The following is a 26292-nucleotide window of genomic DNA, read 5'->3' as shown; positions in this document are numbered from 1 at the left end:
ATGAGCATTTCCATTTATCTGTTTCCTCATGGTCTTAAAAAGTATGGCAACATGAAGACTTTCAAGTTACTATTGAGGGCTGCACAAGACCACGGATTCCATCTCCAACACCAAAAAGAGATATTGTTTCAGCAATGTTAATTCTACATTATTAATATGACTTATCCACTTGAAACTTCATTTGTATGTAAAGAAACAATGCCTAGTAAACACACAATGTCTCAAAATAAAACATCTCCATTTACAAGGCTTTAAATTATGTCCCTTTTTTTAAATGTTAATATCAGTTTCATGTAAGGCTAAACTTTTTGGTTTTAGTTAGCACACAATTTTATTTATTCATGAGAATTTTATTTATTCATGTGTGTTACTTCAAAACATGTATACAATGTGTAACCTTCATTAGCAGACTTATTACTGCACACATGAATCATTTCATTGTGTTGGAAATCAGGCTTGCCATCATCAAATTTCACTGAATTCTCCTTCAAAGAAGATCCATATATCTTGCTGAATACTTACTTTTCTCTCAGATTTCTTTTTATATTGATTTAATCTTTCTTTGAAGTGACAATTTGTATTCATTAATTCCAAATATCCATCTTGAAGCTTGCAACTGGAGTTTTCAGCCTCATCCTGAATTATTTTTATGGGATTATATTGCTCTTGGGTACAAATGAGCAAGCCTTGTGTATCATCAACTTTGTTGCGAAGGTCATAGAACTGTTGTCTTAGCAATGTAATTTCACTTTCCATTTGAGATAATCTCTCATCTATAGATTCCCGTTCTTTGTATTTTTGACTCTGTTTATTTTGATATATGTGCTTTATTTCATTCATTTGGCCTTTTTCCTGTTCTCTGAATTTTATTCCAGGGTTGGCAAATTTTGGGGACTGAATCAGCCTCCTAACATTTTGTTTTGAAATTTTGAAATTTTCCTTTTCCTTTAAATCAGGGCATCCATCTCTTGATCTCTGGGAAATAAGTTCTTGTTCTCTTTTTGATGTCTGACTTCCATCACAATGTTGTGGAGCAACAGTCTGACTGACAGGGTATGATTTGACTTCTGTTTCCTGTCTTTTGGTGTTTTGTTCTTTATTTTCCAGTTTAATGTTTAGCTTTGTAATCTCAGTTTTCAGAGCATCAATCTGTTCATTATTTTGCAATGTTGTTTTTCTAAGTGTTTCCTCAATCAATTCGATTGACCTTTCAAGGTCATCATATTTCTCTCTTGAAATGTCCATGACATCTTCCTCATTCTGACATTTCATTTGGTTCATCTCCAGACTCAGCATATCACATTTATCCTTCAATATGTGGAATTCATGCAAGAGCACTTTCTCTGTTTCATTCTTGGTAGAAACCTAAAGAAAATCAAGGAGACGTTTAGCTAGCACTCAATGAAATAACATGTCACAATTTTCTCTGAAACTAAAGTTTGAACATGTACATATATGCAATGGAAGGGTTGCAATACATGGATATCCAACTGGAGAAAAATTAGATGTAAATCTCAGAGTTCACAAGGTGTATTGAAGAAAATGAATCTATGAGTGTAAAAAATGATATTTTTAAAGAATTTCAAAATTGAAAAAGCCTTTTTCTAAATTACAATGGATTCGAGATATAAGGTAAGTGATTATGAACTTTGACCATGTTAAAACAAAGTTTGTGGGTTGGGGTTGTGGATCAGTGGTAGAGCGCTTGCCTTGCATGTGTGAGGCACTGGGCTCAATCCTAAGAATGACACATAAATAAATGAATAAATAAAGATCCATCAACAATTAAAAAAACTCAATCAAGTTTGCATTCTGATACTGATACCTCGTGTATACAGCCATCCAATCCATAATAAGGGTCTTAGCTCCATACACATTTGGACAGTTAAAATTTCCCTAAGTTCTTTAAGTTCCCTATTCCTGAAAATATTCTACATGTACTCTATTTTTTCAACATTTTTTGCAGTCAGTTATAAGAATTGTAGCTATTGATAAATGAGAAATCCAGACACTGTACTTAATTAGCATTTTGCATATACCAAGGAACTTTTTATCACAATTGGAAACATTCAATGATATAAATATGAGCAAGCTGCTTCTAGTGCTCTTCCATTAACTAGTTATGTCTCTGCTGTAAAAATAAAAACACAAAAGAAGGCTTGTGTTTCATAATACTAGTCATAAATAAGATCTCATTTGTTGTGCTCTTCTCAGAAAATCCTGAGGTTGTTTTCTGCTCAGTAAGATTTGTTTCTTCTTCTTTTTTTTTTTTTTTTTTTTTGGTAAAGTCTGAAACATGAGCAAATGTAAAATAAGGGAAATGAACTGACCTCATTTATCAGGAATGACATCCTTACCAATAAATCATTACTAAGTAAAATAGTATGATATATCATTGTCTCCAAAAGTTTTTTTTTTTTTTTGTACTGAAATAGGACATTACTTGGAGAAAACTGTTTTTCTTCTCCTACATGAGAAAGTGCTATCCAAACTAGGGTTTCTGCTGGCTATGCTTTGCCTGCTTACTTAGTGGTGGGAGTAATAATCTAACCTCCATAATAATATACCAAGAGGGTGAAATAACACCCCCAAACTAGAACAGTTGTGTTAGTAACAAGGCTTTTGAGATTATGGGAAAGCCATCAATTCCTACAGAAATTATTAAAAGTTTTTTCCCTAGATGTGGCCAATGCTACTACTGGACTTCTGCTGACAAATGGAGTTGAATTAAGAACATTAATTAGTACAATGGGACCAAAATGCCACCCTCAACTCAAAAATAGGGTACATTAAGGATATACATATATGGCTTTAAAATTCTCTACACTTTTCTACAATGGATCTAGTTACTGTTCCATATATTTTCATACACGCACACAACACATTCACACAAAGAGACAAGCATTTGAAAACAACAGAAAATAATTCAAGAAACATTTTGTTTTTTTTTACCATGCATCTCTCCTTTTGTTTGGAAAGGTGATTTTACAGAATTCTATCTTGTAAATTCTGGCATTACATTCTCAAGAATATATTGCCTCTAGTTGTCCTTGGAGTTGGCTAACACCTAAAGATTCATTTCAGTACAGTGGGGAGAAAGTCTAAAAGTTTAATCAAGAGCAGTATGTGTTAAAAAAAAACACCTACTAAAACCAAGTAGTAGTCTATTAAACTATACAGACCTTTATCCCATATGAATTACTCAAATTTTAACTGTAGAAATTACAGGTAAATTTGTCACATAGAAAAAATTTTCTTAAAGTCATAAAACAAAATTATAAAAAAATTTAAGAACTCAGTTAATTTGTCCCATGATTTTTTCAAAGCTCTTCATCCTGTATCTGAACATAAAAATCCCTAAATTAACATGTGTGCTACTGATTGAACTCAACTTACCTTTTATTCTCCTATTCAGAAAACATATGCTGAGCATCTATATGATGCCAAGATAAGGAATAAATAAATTTAGTGATAAATGTTATGATTTCATCTTAGGAAGAGACATTTTGTTTTAAGACCAAATAATAGAGAGTCACACACTGTGTAACAATGCTTTGTGAGACAACAGACTACATATTTCAATAGTAGTACCAGAAATTTGTGGAAGATGTACACATTTTGTATGAGCACATGCCAGCAATGATTGCATAATGAAAGCCAATAACACATTTCTCAGATCATGTCCCCACCATTAAGTGAAACATGACCAATAAAGGGATAGTATAAATAAAGTAAGAAATTCGAAGCAATACTAAAAACGAATTTACCTGAATCGAGTTACTTTTTGCAGTCTTTAATTCTGTTCTTAATGTCCCAGAAGACAGTTGAAGTTCCTTATTCAATTCAATTTCTTTATTATATTTATGATCTTTTTCTCTTAACTGGTGATTCATTTTTTCGAAAAGCTGATCAAAATCTCTTAATTTCTTCTCTTTTTCTTTTAAGTCATTCCTGCAGTTCAATATGATTATCTTAAAAATTTATTTTGTCAGAAAACAAAAGGTACATTTTGTGTTCTGGTTCTTCATAGGTTGATTCGTTAGGTTAATAAAAATTCTATGTCCTAAGATTCTTTTCTCACCTTTTAAAATTTCCCCTTCAATCTTTTGAAAAACAAACTAGAAATAATAATAAAAGATCTTTCTGTCAGTTAGGAAATGACTCTTACTAGTAACTCCAGTAGATACTATTGGAGAAGGACTTTTGAAATGAATTCATAAATTAAGTGCTTGAAATTATTTGGGGTGGGGAATCTGGGATGTGGATCAATGGTAGAGTGCTTGCCTGCTGGGCACCCTGTGATCCATCCCCAGCATTGCCAAAAGAAAAAACAATGATCATTTTTGCACTGTTATAATTCTTCCTTAGTTAAAAGAGATTTAAAGACTAATTGTTTACAAACAAGTACATAAATTCACTAGTACTTACCTTTTATATTCATGAAATAAAACAGCAATCACTGCAATTGATTGCCATTGTAACATACCACCTTCAGAAGTTGTTCACATAGCATCTGTCTGCACATTAGCATAACGCAAGACCAGGCTAAGGGGTCCAGTTCCCATTTAATGTTTCTTTTAGGTAACACTTTCAATTTAGCTTGTTTATCATTATGTATTTTGTAAACAACTCAAAATCCCATTTGAAACAAGGCACAACTGTTATCCCAATATTGAAACCTTCAAATAACTCTCAGACCACATACTGCCATTCCAATTAAGCCTTTATTGCTGGCCAGTGGTGGACACTCTACTCTCTAAAAATGAAATTATCAGAGTGATGCACCCTCACTCCCAAGTTTGGTTTTATATTTAAACCAAAAAACCATAAAAGGGATGTTAGGGGTTTAGCCAATGCAAGCAAGCCAAGTTAACAGAAGCAGGAGAATGCAGTCAGGCAGCAGGAGGCTTATCCAATAAAAATAACCCCAGTTCCCCAGTTACAGAAACAGAGAGTTTTGTGTTCTTGAGGATTTCCACAACAAAAGGAAAAACAGCTTTCTCCAGTCATGACCTTTCTAGTTGGTGTAGCTGTTTCACAAAATGGAGTTACTAAACAAAATGGAGTCACTATAGACAAGACTTCTGCTCATCATACAACCTTATATTTAGTCCAACGATAAAGAATATGTGTGATTTCAACATAGAACTTTGACCAAATTTTATGAGAAAGTAAAAAAAAAATGTTTTCCATTTCAATTTTTTTTAATGTATGTTAGGATTCAAACCATAGCCCAGGATGTAATTCCACGGGAGCATACTTAGTTGCACCAAACTTTGGATCATTTGATCCTAAGCATCAGAAAAAAAAAAGTATAAATATTTTAAAATGCATTTTAGGATATGCACAAAAATGACTTCTTCATAAGGCAACTCCCCAAACCAAAGGCCAAACGTTTTCTTTGATAAGTGGATGTTAGTCCATAATGGGGGGTGGGTCGGGGGAAGAATGAAGGGACTTTAGATTGTGTTGAAGGAAGTGAGAAGAGGAGAGGGTTTGTGGGAATGGGAATATCAGATGGACATTCTTACTCCATACACATGTATGATCACATTACTGGTATGACTCTACACCTTGTTCAAGCATAGGAAGGACTTGTGCTCCATTTGTATATAATGTGTCAAAATGCATTCTATTGTCATGTATAACTAATTAGAACAAATTTTTTAAAAATGGTCATTTCATTCTCTTTGGTGGAATTATAAACTAATATAAAATGTCTTGAGAGCAATTTAGAAATGTTGATCAAATGTCTTTTCATGAAGTTATTCTTTTTAACCAAATAATTTTATATTAAAAATTTATTCAAACTAAACAGATATATAAATTAATTTCCATGATATTAAGTCATTTGCAGGAAACAGTAGGAATCAGACAATTTTTAAGCAAAATAAGTCGAATTCATAAGGTTAAGCTTCATATGTTTTCTCTCATATGTGGAAACTAGAAAGGCAAAAGATAAGAAAGTTGTGGGGTGATCTCAGGGAGATGAAAGGAGCCAATTGTAGCAGAGGGAGAAGGGGAGAGAAAGGAAAAAGGTAGGGAATAATATAGATCAAATTATATTGTTATATAGTGTGTAACATGAATATGTAACAAAAATCCCCCCATTTAAACAAGTGCAATGCATCTATAAAAATATGGAAATAATAATTTTTGTAAATGAGGTTCTGTGAAGCATTGATTGTAATAAAAAAATAAAAATATGAATGAAAAATCCCAAATTCCACTTATTTAATCAATAGTGAGATCCTTCTGACAGTGAGATTTCTATATAGCCATTGAATTATGATTGCAAATAACGTGAATTTAGTTATTAGAAGTAATCAATATGTCACCTTTTTGTAAGGATTTCAGACTCTACAAGTATAAGTAGTTTTCTCCATTGCAAAATGTCAGGTAAATTTTTGCAGGTAAATCAGCAAAAATTACAAATATTCCCTATGTACCTTTAGGGTGAAGAAAGAGTTCAAACCTTCTTTCAATCTAGGGTATCATACCTCAAGTGGCAGAGTTCTTGTTTCCATTTTATTTCTCTCTGCTCTAACTTAGTTTTCACATTTTTCATTTCTGATAATTTCTCTTTCATTCCACAAAGTTTATTTTCCAGTTTTACCACTTCTTGCTTATGTAACAAACTCTGTGAACAGTGACTTTTTTCAAGTTCTATTATTCTTTGACATGAATCAACTGAATTTTGGATTTTTGGTAGGCTATGAGGATCTGCATCGTGGAGAAAACAAGATAGAAATAAAATACTTGAGTATTTTCATCTGTGAAGGATACTACATCTCCCCAAGTATTCCCCTATGACATGAAAGCCATTATACTAAGTTCTACAGATAAAACAGATGAGAACCATGCTCTCCTTTAGCTTAAAGTCTAGTGGAGAAGACTTACAGTGAAGAATTCAGCCTAGATAGATGACCTAACAAAGCATAAAAACAAGATCATCTAGGGTCAAGCTGATTATATGTGACCTAACTGAATTCCAAAATATAATGCAAAAACAGAAGAGGCTTGAAAGATATTTTTAAAAACAAAGTGCACTTTTAGGAGGAAAACTGAAAATGACCAAAGAGCATGGATAACACAGGTTTGAACTCTGTGGGTTGTCACATAGAAGATCAATCAACTACTGGAAGCCAAGAAAAACAAAATATAGCAAAGAAAACGACGATCAAACCTCTATCCTTAACTTTGGATGTAAGTGTTCTCAACTCCCCAATTAAAAGATGCATATTGTTAGAATGGATTCAAAAACAAGATCCAACCAGATGTTGTTTGCAAGAAACTCATCTCATATGCAAAGCCACTGTATTATTAGTCAGCTTTTTCACTGCTCTGACTAAATGACCTGACCAGCACAACTGTAGAGGAGGAAGAGTTTATTGAAGGACTTACAGTTTTGGAAATCTTAGACCATAGAAGGCCATATCCATTCCTTGGGGCTTGAGGCAAAGCTGAACATCATGATTGGAGAATGTGTTGAAGGGAAGCAGCTCAAGTTATGATCAGGAAGCAGAAAGAGACCACTTGCTGCATACCAATAGATACCCAAAGCCACTCCCCAATCCCCAAATCCTCCAGCCTCACCCTAACAACTTTCAGTTACCACACAGTTAATCCCAAACAGGGGATTAAATCATGGATTTTGTTAAGACACTTACAAGTCAAATCACTTCTCCTCTGAACCTTCTTGCTCTGTATCACACAGGAGCCTGTTGGGGACACCTCATCCCCAAACCATGACAGATAGCCATAGACTGAATGTAAACTCCTGGAAAATTTTTCCATTCTTAAATTCCAAAGGGAAGCAGAAGTAGCTATTCTCATTTGACAAAGCAGATTTGAAGCAAAAATCACAAGAGACAAGGAATGTCACTACATACTAGTAAAATTTCAAATCAACAAAAAAATATAAAAATAGAAAGTATGTATGCCCCAAATGATAGTGAACCTAATTACATTTAAACAATGCTTCTTTAAATCAGCATACTATAGTAAAGCAGCCACATCTGTATTTATAGCAACTCAATTTACAATGGCCCAACTATAGTACCAACTTCAATGTCCTTCAATAGATGAATGTATAAATAAATTGTTGTGTACATACACAATGGAATATTACTCAGCATTAAAAGAGAATAAATTTATGGCATTTGCAGGTAAATGGATGAAGTTGGAGAATATCATGCTAAGCAAAGTAAGTCAATCCTAAAAAAACAATGCTGAATGTTCTCTCTGATAAGTTAATGCTGATCCTTAATGGGGGGTCGGGGGCATGTGTGAAAAATGGAGGAACTTTGGGCAAATGTTAGAGAGTGAAGGTAAAAGGGTATGGTGGCAGGAAAGATGATGGAATGAGATGGACATCATCACCCAAGGTACATGTATGACTGCACATATGGAGCAATGCTACATCACGTATAACAAAAGAGAAATGAAAAGTCGTGCTGCAATTGTGTACAATGAATTGAAATACATTCTGCTGTCATATATGCCTAAATGAATAAATAAATAAATAAGTAAACAATGTTTCTTGATGCGAAATATCAGATAGACACCAAAATAATAACACTAGGAAATTTCAAAAACATCTTTGTCACCAATAGACAGCAAATACAAGGGCAAAAATAGACATTGAGACCTAAATAATACTCTAATTCAAATGAATTTAATAACTACTCATATTTAACCACAAAATAGCTGAACTCACTATCTTCCCAGCCATGCATGGAACCTTTTTCAAAATAAAACATATTCTAGGTCACAATGAAAGTCATTGCAAATATAAAATAAACCTTATATAATTCTATGCATTCTATCAGATCATAATGAAATGAAACTAGAAATCAATAGCAAGAAAAATAAGAAATCACATAAACTGAACAAAATCAAACAATACTCTTTTAAAAGAGGAGTGGATTATAGAAGAAATGAGAGGATAAACAGATAAATATTTAGAAACAAATCAGAACAGAAATACAACATATCAAAATCTCTGGGTCAGTTTTGAGAAGAAAATTCATAAGTACTGAGTGCCTTCACTAATGAAATAGAAAGTTTTCAAATAAAGAATCGAGTGTTCCAACTTTCAAGGTCTTAGAAAAGGAAGAACAAACTAATTCCCTAATAAAAAGCATATAGGAAATAACCAAGATAAGAGCTAAAATTAATTGAGAATGTAAAAGACATAGGATCAATGAGATATAGTCAGCTTTTTCAAAAGATAAATAAGGTCAATAAACCCTTAGCCAAACTAACAAAAAATGACAGAAATCAATAAAATTGTGGATGAAAAATGAGATACCATTAGCAATATTTCTGAAATCCAGAGGATTATTAGGAACTATTTTTTCAAGTTTCTACTGTAATAAATTGGAAGATCTAGAAACCTTGGCATATTTCTAGACATATATGAGCTTCCAAAATTACACCAGGAAGACATCAGAACCCCAAACATATCAATATAAAGTAATGAAATCGAAACAGCAATGAATAGCCTTCCAACAAAGAAAAATCCAGGACCAGATGGGAATCCCGGCTGAGTTCTAACAGACCTTTAGTGAAGAACTAACACCAATCTTTGTCAAACTCTTCTACAAAACTTAAAGAAAGGGAATACTCCCAAATACACTCTACGGAGCCAGTATATTCCTGACATATTCAGGAAAGAAAACTAAAGGAAAATATCCCTAATGAATATACATGTAAAAATCCCTAATGAAATATTAGCAAATGGCATTAAAAAAACATCAAGAAGTTAACATACCATGAAAAAGGTTGCTTCCATCCCAAGAATGCAAGGTTGCTTCAACATAGGAAAATCAATAAATGTAATTCACCATATAAATAGAATAAAGAAAAGAATCATATGATCATCTAAACAGATGCAGAAAAGGCTTTGATATATAAATTTAGCACCCACTCATATTAAAAATGATAGAGAAACTAGGCAAGGAAGAAACTTACTACAATATTATGAAGGCTATACAAAAACAAAGTCAATTACACTGCATAAAAATGGAAAGCATTTTCTCTAAAATCAGGAGCAAAGAAAAGATGTCCAATTTTATCAATCCTATTCAATGTACTTTTTGAAATTCAAAGCAGAACAATCCTGCAAGATAAGGACATTATAGGGCTATTAATAGTAAAAGAAGAATGCAAATTTTCTTTTTAATATTGACATTATCCTATATCTAGAAAACCTCAAAGAAACTCCACCAGAGGATTTCTAGAGCTGATAAGGAATTCAGCAGAGCAGCTGGTAACAAGATCAACATTCATTAATCAACATCTTTCCAGTATACCAAACATAATTCTGCTAATAAAAAAATGAGGAAATCTATCCCATTAAAATTAAGAAAAATTTAAAAACTTAAAAAAATTTAAAAACTAAAAAAATTAAAATGCCTAGGAATTGTTTTATTTAGCTTTTCTCACTGTGACACAAAGATCTGACCTGAACAATGTAGAGAAGGGAAAATGTATTTGGGGCTCAGGGTTTCAGAAGTCCATACAAAGCTGACTCCACAGGTCTGGGCCTAAGGTGAGGCAGAACATCATGGCAGAAAGACTTGGTAAAGGAAAGCAGTTCAGAACATGGCCACCCACCAGGAAGCAGTGACAGCGCCACTCAACAGGTAGTCCTCAAGTGACCTACCTCCTCAAAGCACACCCTACTTGACTATTGATTACCACCCAACTAATCCATTTGAAGAGCATGGAAAATGCTACAAATACATTGAAAAAATAATTTGGCAGTATCTTATTAAGGGCATATAAAGGAACATGAGAAGACTTTTACAGGATTTCTTAACTATCTTGATTATGGTGATTCATGACATGTGTTTAATACATAAGTCAAAACTTGTCAAGTTGCACATTTTTTATATGTGCAGTTTACCTTATGTCAATAATGCCTCATTAAATCTTTTGAAAACAAAAAACTCTGTTGTAAGAAACACCTTAGTGACTGGGATACAGACAGACACAGGAGAAAGCTAGATGTTTGAGGTCTTTAATCTTATAGCAAAGAGAAGTAATACTTGGGTTTTAAGGAAGGGGTAAGCTATATCAGAACTGAATTATTTTGAAGTATATGATTTGGTTGCAGAAAAAAATACACAGTTGGAGGAGGTGGGTAGCAGGGAAAGGAGGTCTAAGGTTACTACAGAATTCATATAGAGATAATGGCAAGCTGATATGATCATCCTTCAGGCCCAAGGGAACAACAGAGCCAAAAAAGGAGTGGGGTGCCATTCACAAAGAAAAGTGCAGTGGGGATGATCCAGGGGTGTACTTGAGAGTGTATCACACTTCTCATTATATTTCAATGCAAAGCACCTTTCTGAAATGAACAATACTGTAACACATCAGTGTTCTATGGTTCAATACTAAGTAATGTGTACATCTATTACTATAGTATACCTCATTATGCAAAGGTCCTACCTTCAAATGACCTGCTTGGTTTTTTAACGTATGCACAAATATCATAATAATTAGGGCAAGTCCCTTGAAAAGCTGTTGAGGCTATGACAGTTGGCTGTGATTCATCAAGGTCTTTCATAGCGTTTATTTCTTTTTTGACCTATAAAACAACAATCCAATATCAAAATGTACCCAAATACATATAACATATACTCAATACATACAGAGACAATTATCCACCAGTGTATATATACCTGTGCAAAAGCACAGGTAGTTTTTCAAAGAACTGATTTCTGTCAAAAGGAAACCTTTATCAATGGTTATATTTTCTTACTCATTTTCAAAGTTAAAGTCTGTACATAACAAAAAATTTTCTATTTTTCACTTTACCTTTTACAATATATTTTTAATTTATATTTTTGTATTGTGTCACCTTGACTTTCATAATGCACTTTAACAATAAAATATTATCTTGTATTATTTGTAACAATACCTTGCTCTTTTCATTAGGTGTTTTCTCTGTGTGCCTAAAAGAGAAAATGAAAGAAACATATAATATTCTTTCAGAAAAATTCAAAGTATATAAAATGCAATAAGCCTATTATCTTTCATATATAAATTCTCTATATTTTTAATTTATTTCTTGTACCCATACATTTTATGATCATGTTCCACAATCGAGATTCAAGTGTAAACAAAAAGAATAGCATTAAGAGATGAAGAACACTACTACTAATTGTCTCAAAACCAAAACTTAAGTTTAGATCACCCCTTCTGACAGTAAAAGCAAAATGAATAATGGCACTTGCATTATTTGATAGAAATGTGATAGTGTTATTGTCAAAAATAAAACTCATTTTCAAAAAATAAAACTCATACAAGTTACTAAACCCATTTGTAAAAGCAAACTTAAATACTTGTGGGAGGGAAACCTTGTTGCAAAAATTATAGGGTTCTTGTTTCAGGACCTACAATGAAATGACTGTACACAAGTCTAAGCAAAGAATATATGCTAAATTTGGTATAATTTACATTCTTCCAACAATTCTCTGAGGTAGGTAACATTAGGTATTTTATAAAAAAAAGAAACTAGTCAAAGAAAGGCCAAATAACTTGCCAAAATTCATGCATCTGCTTATTGGCAAACTATGAATTTAAACCTAGATTTTCAGTGTCCATAACATAGTTTCACATATTTATATGAAAGCAACATTTCTCATTAAGTGTTTGAAAGAAAGAAAATAAAGGACCAATCTATATTATTACTCTGTACCTGGATATAATTGTAAATAATAATTTCTGCATCTTGTGATTATTTAAAAAATAAAATGACTACATACATTGGCAATTTTGGAAATCTAGTTTCAAAAAATTAGAGGCTTATTTTTTCCTCAACAAATTAATCATCATGCATCATTCATCTATTCAATGATTTACTCAAGCATTCAACCAATTGCACAACCAATGTGCAATTGAATATGCACATAATGCATATTCAATTGTGTTGTTGGAACAGGGAAACAAGGTTCTGATACTTTAAAACTTCATAATCCAAAAGGAATAATCTGAACTCTTTGGTCAATATTTTACTTTTGTATTGTACATAAACACAGCACACAGATTCTAAGTACTATTTTGATACCCATGATATTTTAGAGTACTATACAAAATCATAGCAATGCCTGATGATACTGTCAAGGCAGAAGGCATGATTACACTCTCTTGCGTATGACCTGTGTATTTGAGTGTTTTCTTCTATATAATTTTTTAAAAATCTATCTATAATAGTTGAAATTTTGGGTAATGATTTGCATGTTCAATTACATTAGTGTATCCAATATCTGAACCAAAACACAATGAACAACCACCCTTACTACAGAAAATGTACAAGTAAATACAAATTCTAAGGACCATTAGAATTTATAATTCTATAACTGAATTGTAGAGATAATTCATAAGCAGTTGTAAGACAATTTATTATAAATCTTCAATGGAACCCTATGAAGCTTTCTAATATTGGATATGCAAACTCAGTTAACTGAGTGTGTCCTCTAATGGATCATTTCCAAGGACATATGAAATACACTAAAACTTATATATATATAAACTTTTAACTCTTTAATTTGACTTCTTCTTTAGTCTTTGTTCACTTTTCTATTGCATTTCCCTAGAAAAATTCTCTAAGGAGTTTCCTTCAATGATCATTTGAAGTTAGGCTTTCATGGTGACAATGTATTGAAACTATTCCGTGTTAAAGTCACTTGTTTTCATCTTTGTGAATCTGTCAGCAGCAATGATATTACTGAGCATTCCCTTCCTCTGTCCTACAATATTCAGTCTTCTTTATACAAAAGTATTGAGTTCTGGCAGAGATCATGATGAGAAATGGAACCCAGCCCACTCACCCAAGCCCTCTGGGCCCCGTAGGCCCCAAGCAGAGGATGAGCTGGGGGCCCTTGGGACAAGCCCAGGTCTCTGCCTGGCAGACACCTGGACACTTACCCTAGTAGCAGTATTGGGACTGCCCGCTGGCTCACCCAGGACCAAGTACCCGCCTCTCCCCGCGCCTGGATGACCTTATGGTGGTGGCACCCAGCCTGGCTGAATCCCATCTGTCCCAACCAAAGCCACTGCAGAGGATGTGGAGCTTTTGGGTGGCAGTGGGCTTGGTGTGGTGAGAAGAATGGCATATCTGGTACATATTAGGAAGAGTTTTTACATGGACTCCGAGTGAAATGGGGGGCCGCTAGAATGCTGCAAGCAGAGAAATGACAATCTAATTTGGTCTAACTGGTCCACTGTGATAAGAATCAATGGAAAGTGAATTTAAAAAGAGACAAGGAGACCCATTTGCTGACTATTTAGAGAAACAATAAAATAGACGAGGCTGGAGGGTCACAAAAGGTGGGAGGAAACCCAGGGGAATGAGTGATATCCTGAAAGTCAGGGGGAAAAGTGTGCTAGAGGAGGTTTCCATGGAGTCCAATACTGCTAATAGGTAAGTAAGTAAGGTTGTATGGAAGAAATTGTTTCTAGATGTATGCAAGTGAAAATTGGAGGGAAAATTGGCAAAAACAATTTTGGAGGAAAGGCTGGAAGGAAAATACTGGAGTTCAAACATGAATGGAGGGCTTGGGATGTAGCACAATGGTAGAAGCCTTGCCTAGTATGCTCAAAGTCCTGGGCTCTATTCCTGGAAATACAGAGAACAAATAATATAGAAAAAAATAAACAAAGGGAAAAGGAATGTAGCTCAGTGAGTACAGATACTTCTATAGCCCCCTAGCTAAGTGGCACAGTTGGCCATGAACTAATGTGTGTATGTGTGTTTGTGTGTGTGGGTGTGTGTGTGTTTTAATTTAACTGCATATTTTCAATCCTTACATAATGATTTCAGAGTAGGTTTGTGATGCTTTAATTTTTTTCAATTACATATGTACCACCAAAACACACTAAATGAAGTTATTGTTAGTTCATAAAATTATAAACTAAAGTAAAATAACCCTTAAAATAACTGAGATACATATTATATAAACTGATTACCATTTGCTCATATAGACACAGAAGGAAAAAATATAGAACAAATATAGACAAAATATATTTCAAAGGCACTAATTCGTGCTTAAAGCAAATCTCCTATTTCTAAGATTTTACAGTATGCAAGTACAAAGTTATTATTTATATTAAAAAATTGAATTATATAACAGTAATAAAACATAGCAATGCCAAACAAAATCTAATGTATAAACTCAATCATTTTAAGTTGTATGTTAAGTCACTGTTGAAAAATATGGTGTGATGTATGCTCCCATACATTACCTTTAAAAAAGATAATGGCATAGATGCAATTGACCTTTACAAAGAAGATTTCACTTCATTAGCTAATATTGAATTTAGCACAAAAATCCACAGATTAGTGCCTGTGGGCCAATTCCATCATTTTTCATATTTTCTAAAGAAAGTTTTGTTTTCATTTTTGTGTTGCTGGGAATAGAACCCAGAGTCAAGGGCATGCTGAACAAATTCTACCCATAGGTATATTTCCATCCTCTTAAACAAATTTTTAGTGAAATGCACTCCATACCCATCCAGTATTGACTATAAGGTGTTTCAGACTACAATTGCAAAGACACTCTGGTCCACAAAGACTAAAATATTTACTGACTCTTTGCAGAAAAAGTTTGCCAACTCCTACTTCAGTATATTGAAAATTTGATGGAAGTTTTAATAGATTTTATTCAAATTAATGAAGTATTGATGAAACATTGACCCCCATGTGCAGTGCATTCACAATATTCAGATTAATCTGACGAGTCCTTATTTGAGCACTTGGGCATTGGGAACAGGTACCCTGGATCTACTGGTGAGTAGCACTACTATAACAAGGCAGAGTGCCAGTGCAGCAGGCAGCTTCCTTTTGTAACTCAAAATGAGTATAAAAACAAAATTGTGATTAAGAAGTTTCATTGAAATAACTGCCTTAAATTTACTTTACTTGTAAAATAAACAGTACACTAGAGAGCTAATTTCATTTTAAGTGCTTTTGTGGTTCATTATTTTATAGATATGACAATTTAATTCTTTCCTTATTGAAGACAATTTAAACTAACTCCTATTTGATATGACAATGCCACACTGAATGTCCTTAATATACACATTTAATATATACTATATTAAATGTTCTCAGCATATGCATTGCATGTCTTCAATGGGCATATTGCATATATCAGCTTTATTCATCTTTGTACATTTTGTATAATATAAAATACATGTCTTTAAAAAATGTGTTTATGTACACATTTGTAATCATGTTTTCCTGTTCCACAAAGATAAGTAATACAAGTGAAGCTGCAGATTTATGGAATAATATTTGAAATTTTGATATGTTACTAAATCACCCTTACAAAAGTACTGACAAATTTCATTTATCAACAGGACATGAAAATGTATTTATCCTCTTAATTGACAAACTTAGTATCCTTTTAAAATAAACGTGTTAATATATATGAGAAAAATGGCATCTCATGATTTATTTACTACTGGGAGTATTGCCTTTGCCTTCCCATCACTTTCTTCATTTTTTTTAAGGAAATACCTTTGGTGATCAGCATTTCTGTTCTTTTTTTGTTCAATGAATTCATCACCATTGTCATCAGTGTCCTCCTCACTAGGCTGCAGGATTTGTGACACTTCCATCTGACTAATTTTATATTTCTTCCTTGTTATTTCCACCTTTAATGAAAAAGTTCAATGCCAAGGATAATAGTTACTTTTCAGTAAGAAAAATTATTTTGTTCGCATCACTGATTTCATCAATCGACTTAGTTTGATTGTCATGACATTAGTTCATAATAGTCTTTTTGGTTTTTAATTTTATATAACATCATTGAATTTTTATATAGTAGGATATATTGGCAATTAACCCCATTATCTACGTGGAGGTAAAACTAATGTATTCATGGGAAATTGGAAGTCTCTTCCACTTTGATTTTTTCCCCCCAATATTTATTGGTTTACTATAGTTGTCTATAATGATGGGATTTGTTACCCAATCATACATGTGCCAAATATAGACCAGTATTGCTCCTTAGCACTTCTCCCCTCCCTCATTCAACTCCCTACTTTCCTCTAATCTAAGAATCTTTAATTTCTATGAGGTTTTCCCTTCACTTTTTTTTTCCTTTTTTCTCTCTAGCTTTCACATGAGAGCAAAAATATGTCCCTTGATCTTCTGAGCGTGACTTATTTCACTTAATACCATGGTAACTATTTTATCAATTTTCCTGCAAATGACATAATTTTATTTGCTTTATGGCTGAATAAAATGCCATTATGTAGGTGCACCACATTCTCTTCACCCGCTCATCCACTAATAGAAACCCAGGCTGGTTCCATAGATTATTATGAATTGTGTTGAGTTAAACATAGCATGCTCATATCACAGTAGTATGGTGATTTTAACTCTTTAGGAAAAATACTGACAAGTTGTAGAGGTGTGTCACATGGAGGCTCCAGGCCCAGTCTTTTGAAGAGCCTCCATAATAAATTTTGTAGTATGTGTGTGTGGCAGATAGCTATGCTGTTTCCACAGTGTGACAATTGTGATTTGTGCTCATCAGTACAGTATGATTTAATGGTATAGCTTTTGTTATGTGGTGATTCTATTCCTATTCTTTTGAGAAGCTTACCTACTGATTTTATAAAGATGTGGTAATTTACAATCCCCCCCAAAAAAATAAAGTGTTCCTTTTTCTTCACATCCTATCCAGCATTTATTATTATTTGTATTATTGACAGCTGCCATTCTGAGAAGTGTCTGTTTAATTCATTGGCCATTTATTAATTGGGCTCTTCTATTTTGTGGTATCTAGGTATTAATCCTCTGTCAGAAGAGTAGCTAGCAAAGATTTTCTCCCATTCTGTAGGTTTTCTTTCACATTCCTCATTGTTTTCTTTGCTGTGCAGAATCTTTTTGAGGCCATCCCTTTGAATAATTCTTGGCATCATTTTATGAGCTTTAGGGGTCCTAGTGAGAAAGTGGTTGCCTGTGCTTAAATGTTGGAGTGTTGACCTGATGTTTTCTTTCAGAAATTACGTAGGTTTTGTTCTAATTTCTAGGTCTTTGATCCACTATTGAGTTGATCTGGGGGAGAGGCTAGGACACTTGGAAAAACAGTTTTCCCAGCACCTTTTGATAAAAAGGCTATGTTTCCTCTATTATGTTTTGGCACCTGTGTCAAGGATCAGATGCCTGCATGGGTGTGGGTTTCTCTCTGTCTTCTCCTCTGTACCATTCATGTATGTGTCTTTGTTATGCCATTACCATCATTTTTTGTTAACTAGAGCTCTGTAATATAATTTGAAGTCAGGTATTATGATGCCTCCAGCATTGCTTTTTTAACTTGGAATTGCTTTGGCCATTTTGAGCCCTCTTTTCTTCCAAATGAATTTTAGAACTATTTTTTTCTAGTTCTGTGAAAAACATGATTGGTGTTTTGATGGGGATTGCATTGAATTTTATTGAATTTTTGACACTCTGGCTACCTTAAGAATCAATTTTTTTCTTCAATATTCTATAGTTTTCATTCATCTTAGGATACTAAAAGACTATTCTGAAAGACAATTTCATTTGGATTAATCTAAATTGTTGAAGCAAAGAAAGTAGCATGAAAAAATGGGTTTGAAATTTACATGATTTCATACCTGTGGCTGGTTATTTTCAGGGTCATCAAACACGTTTTTCTTTTCTTCTGTTTTCACTTTTAAAGATCGTTCTGCCAACAAATGTATATGTCTATTTACACTACTTAAACAGTTATAAGAACAATCAGAGTAAAATGAAAATACTTTTTACTAATAATAACATTTATTTTATCAATTAGAAATTGAATTTAAACGTTACCTGCAAAGTTATTATTTATAATATGTTACTTTGCACTAAAACCAATGCCTTGTGCATGTTTATTTTTGACAGGTGAATTTATTTTGGTATTATTATATAATCATATGGGCTATATAATATTCTAATTGTGATGCCATTTTTGTGGACGTACACAATGGAGATTCACCGTGGTGTTTTCACAAATATATACAGGAAAACTTTGTCACATTCATTCCACTACATTCTTAGCATACTCTCAACTGCTGAAATTCATCTGCTTTAGTACGTTTGATTTTCTTCTGAGATGGGGTCTCATTGAGGTGCCCAGAATAACTTGAAACAAGCCATCCACCTGGCCCTGAGCACTTGGGCCTATAAAGATGTCCTCTGCTGAGTCAGTGAGACTTGACTTTTTTAGAAGATATTTCTACTGACCCCAAACTTCAACTAACCACTTGGAGACAACTGATGTTAGCTTCAGTGCAAACAAATACCCCAATAATTCATCTACAAATTTACCCAGTGAACATAAAATGACAAATCCTCAGAAACAAACTTTTCATTGCCATAGAAACATAAAAATCCACACTCTACATTATTCTCTACTTCCTAATAGTAAGTTTTAACAAAGTCCTATGCATTTTTAATGATTTCCAAAGTGCCTCGTACTTTTTACTCCTTTACAATGAACACTCTTCCCCTTTTGTTTGTCCACACTGCTGACAAACTTCTTTTCTACTCTACAGATGTGGTATTCTATGAATTGTTCCTTGTTGTGGGCTGTTGTTCTCTCAATAAAAAGGAGCTTCTTTCCTAAGGGCAAACTTCAGCATTTTTCTATACCTTTATGGCTTAAACTGTAAATTAATTTCTCTACATGTAAATTTCATTCACTTGTGAACAGGAGAAAATCTTTTCAGTCACGTTTGTGTACCCAGTCTTTGTTTCTTCAACCTCATAATTATACTTTGAGTCCCTGGTAAGTGCTAATGTATATAAATAGTGTGGGGGATGATTTTGCTTGAAGTAGTCCTAAGCTGAGAGTTAAAATATGAGCACTATCCAGAGAGAAATAAAGGATGAGAGCATGAAAGCAATTAGAAGAGTAGGGTGTGTGTTTGTTTAAAATATTGGGATGGTGAGGAGGAATGGCAGAGGACAGGGAAAAATGAAGAAAAGGATAAAAATAGTTGAAAAGAACTCATTCTATCAACATTTTCTAGGGAAGTTTAAGGTGCTAAGACATAAATATTCTCAAGAGTGGTTCACAGGTAAACATGCATCAGAACAAAATAACTCTAATGTTGTGGGCATAAATGGAGGGAGATGAATAAGTATAAGACATTAGAGCAAAATAAAGATGACAGGGGCCTAAATGGAGAGAACATTCTCAGGATTACATAGGATCCTACATATTTGGTCCCCAGGGAAGATTATGTTTCACTAAATTAATAAAAGTACAAATCAAAGTCTGTGGAAAATGAGACTCTGATCATGACTATTAATAGAGCTGAGAATAAAATGCCCTTTGATGTGGCCCAGGGTCTCCTTATTGTGGTGACATTTTGTTGTGTGCATACCACACAAGCCCAGGGAGCAGGCTACATTTGTGTTGGGATCCCCTGGCCCTGAGTGGCCAGGCCTAGAAGCCTTTTTGTGGTGGTGACTCATGGAGTCAGCTCATCACCAAAGAGGGAGGGACTCGTGGTTTAGTCGAGCAGTCTTGGGGTCCTGGTGAATGAGGGTTTGTGAACACAGGAAGCCAGTACAGTGCTCCCCAGTTGTGTATATATATCACATTTCTGTTCACATTCATCTCTTGAAGCTTACCTTGGTTTATTCCCCATAGCTTGGCTATTATAAATCATGCTGATTTTAGATCTTTTGGATATATTCCAAGGAGTAGGAAAGTTGGATCATATGCCATTCATAGTGTTTTTGAGAAATCCTCATAGTTTTATGAGAGGCTGCACTAATTTGCAATTCCAACAACAATATTTGAGTGTACCTTTCCACCCCATATCCTTTCCAAAGCTTATTATTATTTGTGTGCTTGATAATTTCCATTTTGACAGAAGTGAGATGAAATTCCAGTGTAATTTTGACTTGCGTCTCCCTGATTGCTAGAGATGTTGAGCATATTTTCATATATTGTTGGCCACTTATATGCTTTCATTTGAGAAATATCTGTTTAGGTCTTTTTCCCATTAATTGATTGGGTTATTCCTAAAAAAAATGTGCTAACTAAACATAACAGAGTATTAGTAAGCTATAAAAAAGACTAAAATTATGGCATTTGCTGGTAAGTGGGTGGAAGTGGAGACTATCATGATAAGTGAAATAAAATAGGTTTGAAAAATCAAAGGTCAAAAGTTTTCTCTGGGGGCTGGGGATGTGGCTCAAGCGGTAGCGTGCTCGCCTGGCATGCATGTGGCCCGGGTTCGATCCTCAGCACCACATACCAACAAAGATGTTGTGTCCGCCGAGAACTGAAAAATAAATATTAAAAATTCTCTCTCTCTCTCTCTCTCTCTCTCTCTCCTCTCTCATTCTCTCTAAAAGAAAAAAAAACGTTTTCTCTGACATGTGGAAAGTGAAAAAGAAAGGAAAAAGGTGTGAGTGAGGGAAGTAGGATTCCATTAAAGTAGAAAAACAATTCATGGATTTCATGAAGGAGGCTTGGGGTAGGGGAGAAGTGATGGAATAAGAGAAGAAAAGCAGAATGAATCTGATTTAAGATTCTCACATCCATATATGATATAATACAGTGAATCTCAACATTATGTATATTTGCAAGACATTAATGTAACAAAGGAACAAACATAGCCAGGTGTGGTAGTGCATGCCTGTCATCCCAGTGGCTCAGGAATAGGAGGTGGAAGGATGACACTTTTGAAACTAGCCTGAGCAACTTAGTGAGAGTATAAGCAACCTAGTGAGATCCTGTCTCAAAATAAAAAAAAATAAATAAATAATGTGGGGAATGTAGCAATCCCTAGTAGCACAAATAAATAAATAGACAAGATAAACACATACTATGCAATCTATATACGGGGTAAAAATGGGAGTTCATAACCCACTTGAATCAAATGTGTGAAATATGATACGCCAAGAACTATGTAATGTTTTGAACAACCAATAATAAAAATTTAAAAAAAAAAACACATACTCGAACAAAATAATAGAATAGAGGGGAAAAAAGAAGACCTAGTAACAGGTGAAGAAAGTCAAGGAGGGAAAGGTAAAATACTGGGATCCAAACTAGGGCAAAAATATTCCATAATTTCATAATTATGTCTAAATGAATCCTAAGTTTATGGGGCAAATATACTGAAGTCACATGAAATTCACCCTCTCAGTTTCTTAATTTCTGCCTCCTCCCCATCTGTCAAGAGACATACTCAGATTATAAACAAGATTGACGTTTCCCCATGATCTAGTTATAGCCTGAACTATGATCCAAGGGTCTTCAACGACATTTCTCTCAAGAGAGTTCCATTCCTTTGCTACCCAGTATGTGGTCTAGGGAGCAGGAACATTGAAATCACCTTAGATTGTATTAGAAAGGTAGAATCAAAGAACTGCTGAATCTGAATGTTCATTCTGGACATTGTCCCCAGCAGATGATTCATTAAATGTTGAGATTCTTGGACTATACTGATTTATTTCCAAGTTCTCTACCTCAAATTCCTATCTGGAGCTAGCCACAGGCTCCTCCTGTTCACATCCCTATTGTAAGCTGTATACAAATCACAGTTTTCAGTGGACATTTGAACAAATGACGACTTTGGCATTCACTTCAAAAGCAATCTGTTTTTTTTTCTCTTTCCCATTCTGTTACTCTCTGCTATTTTCTGTCCTAGGAAGTGTAACATTTTAGATGATGATGTTAAATTATATACATACATAGCAGTGTGTATAGGTTTATATGTAGTTATGGTAAACAAAACATTGCTCTGTATGATCAGAATCAATTCAATGGTTTTGCAACAGTAAGAAAGACAGCAAAAGAATTGAAAATCCCCCTACCTCCCAGACAAACTGATGCTATAAAACTTATTATTAACTTCTCACTGTTTTTTCTTCAATACAATTTCAATGGTACATTTCTTCAACTATTAGAATATACTGGTGGTCAGGTTGAAAATAAAAACCCCATCTCATGAATTATTTTCATATATAATTCTTACCTTCTACATATTCTTTAACTTTGTGTTTTTCTCGTTGATTTGCATCACCAGATAAGTTTTCAGATGAATGAATATGAAACATCTTCAGAAGACTCCCAAAACAACCCTGGTAAAGTAAATATCAATATGAGTGGCATAAAGATTTCTAATCACAATCTAATAAGATGTTGGAATTTATAATTTTGAGATCAATGAGTAAAAATTAGACAAATGCCTAATGAAAATCAAAATATTTCAATCCAGACTCTCATATACACTCTCCGGATTAAGTTGCACTTTTATCTTTATATGGAAACTGACACTGTAAAACCAGAAGGAAGCACAAAGAGACATATTCACTGACAACACACTAGGTGATGTGCATATTCCCACAGAAACTAACTTCAGTGTACCTGACCCAACATTTTATTTCCCACCAAAAGAGGATATTTAATAAAAACTGATTTAAAAAATAATTCTTACAAATACACATGCTGTTATTCATCATTGAATATTGAAATCATTGCAGTGACTGATATATTTTAGTGTATGAATAAGAAACTGGTTTTAATAAAAGAGTTTAAATTATGTCATAATAAAAAGAAATAGTACAGTATTGATGTTGCTTCTTTTAATCAGTAAGAATTTACAAAGTCTAATTATCTTTTGTTAAAACATTTCCTGATTTTTAAAAAAAATCTGTTGAAAAATGGCAAAGAACTAAGAAATAGGTTTACCTAACAGTACATAACCATCAGGTTGAGCATGGAATAATTTCCAGTTAAGGAAGAACAACAAAACATTCACCAAGGGGACCTGGGGTTGTGGCTCAGTGGTAGAGCCCTTGCCTGGCACATAAGTACTGGGTTTGATGGTCAGCACCATATAAAAATAAATAAATATGTTGTGTCCACTGAAAACTAAAAAATAAATATTAAAAATTTCTCTCTCTTTCTCTAAAAATAAATAAATAAATGCATTGTGACCATCTACAACTAAAAAAGTATTTTTTTAAAAAAGTTCCCCAAGGAAGAAATGAGGCACATAGACACAAAGCTTACTGACTGATACCTGAGTGGTGTGCAGCTATGTCAAGATATAGTGTGGCTATGAGATAACTGGAGTGAAATTGAAGGGACCCAATGAATAACAAAGGCATTCCTAAGACAAATGGACTGCAGCAGCGCCAGGCAAAACCTGGCTGAATTGGTGAGGAAAGCTGCACTCTGTTGAGCTCAATGGGAGAATCCCAGCAATCTCAGCAAAACCCAAGTCCAGTACAGTCAACCAATCAGTTTTGGCAAAGAAGAGACTTGGATTCTGCCTGATGTGTGCACTGGGATTCTTTCCTGCAGCTTCTCAGAGTGCCTGCCTGTGAGGCTTCATTTACTAGGGCTCCTATTCCCAGATTTTTTAATGAGAGTTCAGAAATTGCAAACTTTCTATTTTGACTCCAAGGCTCAACTCTGACATGAATTCACTGTGTCATCAGGCATCCACAAGTCATTCTGGTCTAGGAGAGAACCTCAGGTACAGATGTGCTAGGAGCTCTGAGCAGCTGAAGAAATATACCTATAATTTACCTAAGGAAAAAGACAGGGACTTTCATTTCAATGTGATCTTTGAAGCTATGTGACAGACCATTGCCTGGAAAGAATCGTTGTCCACACAGGTGAGCAAATATTCCAATTATGGTCACACCTAAATTTCAGAGGCACCTGGAGGAATCACCCTCACTTCCACCACCGTCATGGGTTCAGGGATGGCCCTGGGGTCTCTGATGAAGCCCAGAGAGGGAAAACCAGTTAGCAGTGCTCTTTAGCTGAGCCTGTCTGTGTCAGAGGTCAAGAACACTTGCATCTCCAACACAAAGTGGCCATCTTTCCAGTCATTTCCTGGTGGGCCACTCTGATAGTATGACCCTAGAAGAGAGAATGACTGGGATGTGCCAAATAGTAAGGGCACTAAAAGTTTTGGAAAGCTGGTAGGCCAGTCTATGGAGTGCAGGGCAGTGGGGCCAGTGCTCACTGCAAATTGGTGCTTTCAGTTTAGTGACAAGGAAAAAAAATTTGTGTGCTTTCAAGTGGAAGGAGATTCCTGGAGTGCTGAGACAGGGTCTGGTGAAAAGCTTCATTCCTGTTGTAGAAAACCATGCACAGATCTGCAATACAAGCTAACTTTGTCGTGCTCAGAAAGACAGGGAGGAAACCCTACAGGAGCTTGAGAATTGCATAATCCTGAGCACACTTGCTAAAAGGTCTTCAGAAGTGAGAATTGCAATATGGATCAGTCCCCAGGCTCCCTGTGTCGCAGGGTTTGTCAGGCAGCTCCAGTTTTTGCCAGACTCACATCCCTGGGTACAAAAGCAATTACAAGCATGAATATATCTCTGCAAATGAAAAATTTCCTTCAGCACCCCTTGAGGGTAGGAGGGGAGATCTGTCTTCATACTTCACCACCAGGATTGTTGTATTTGGACTTGAGCTCAGAAGAAACAAGCAGAACTACATTTCCTTACAAGAATCCCCTCTAGTTACTGGATTCTAAAATTATAATTCCTGGGCAGAGGCACATTTATGTGAATTGCAACAGCACATTGAAATCTAAAATATTTGTTCTCTTCTGTTAGTTGAGGAATGGAGATCACTTTGTATAAGTATTTCATTATTAGTTGATTTTTTTTCTAAGTTGCAATTGTTGCTGATAATTATCCTCTCCTTTCAAACAGATGTTGATGGGTAAACCTAGCACTTTGGTCATTCTCAGTGGGTCTTTGATACTGAGATGATATAACCCATGCCAAGATCAGGTTCCACAGAGAAATCTCCTCAGTTAAAACTCAACATATAACTTGGAAGAGAAATCAATCCAAATTCATGTACAAATCTTATCGTAGCAATTCAGCTCATGAGAGAAAACAGGGCAATAACATACTCCAGAATTTCAGAGTTGCCCCCAAACTACATGGTACGCTCTCATTCACTAAGAGGTCAAAGAAAACTGTTTAATAATTGTTACTAATTTCCTACATGGAAATGAGGTAGGAAGTTATTATAAGTTTCCTAACAGCAAAGTCCAATTCTGGAATGTAATATCCATGACGGAAGCTGTGTCTATAGGGAGCCTCTGCCCTACCTTGACACTGACACTGAAGACACAATGAAACCTTTGAGTCACTGGGAATAATAAGCATTTCACATGGTCGTGTTCAGTGGTTATGGCTGGTATATTTGTTCAAAATTTCATTGTTAGCAAGTTTTGTATTTAATGTTATTTCATTGATAATATAAAAAAGTTATACAAAAG

At 34.4% G+C, this 26292-nt stretch overlaps 1 protein-coding gene across 3 annotated transcripts in view; it reads right to left on the bottom strand.

Annotated features, from left to right (window-relative positions):
• The window catches only part of LOC120888413 (ankyrin repeat domain-containing protein 26-like), a 64423-nt gene that overhangs the window by 17929 nt on the left and 20202 nt on the right, over positions 1–26292 (bottom strand). For all 3 annotated transcript variants that reach the window (XM_040281360.2, XM_040281357.2, XM_040281359.2), the window contains exons 6-13: positions 23008–23113; positions 18640–18710; positions 16532–16668; positions 11930–11963; positions 11458–11596; positions 6501–6723; positions 3768–3951; positions 523–1365 (exon numbers count right to left, since the gene is read on the bottom strand). In XM_040281360.2, coding sequence (XP_040137294.1) covers positions 523–1365; positions 3768–3951; positions 6501–6723; positions 11458–11596; positions 11930–11963; positions 16532–16668; positions 18640–18710; positions 23008–23113 — 1737 coding nt within the window. The remainder of the gene's footprint in view (positions 1–522; positions 1366–3767; positions 3952–6500; positions 6724–11457; positions 11597–11929; positions 11964–16531; positions 16669–18639; positions 18711–23007; positions 23114–26292) is intronic.

The sequence above is a fragment of the Ictidomys tridecemlineatus genome, chromosome 6 (assembly GCF_052094955.1).
Source record: "Ictidomys tridecemlineatus isolate mIctTri1 chromosome 6, mIctTri1.hap1, whole genome shotgun sequence".
NCBI lineage: Eukaryota > Metazoa > Chordata > Mammalia > Rodentia > Sciuridae > Ictidomys > Ictidomys tridecemlineatus.
The sequence above is the reverse complement of the archived record's forward strand: the minus strand, read 5'-3'. Positions and strand labels throughout refer to the sequence as shown.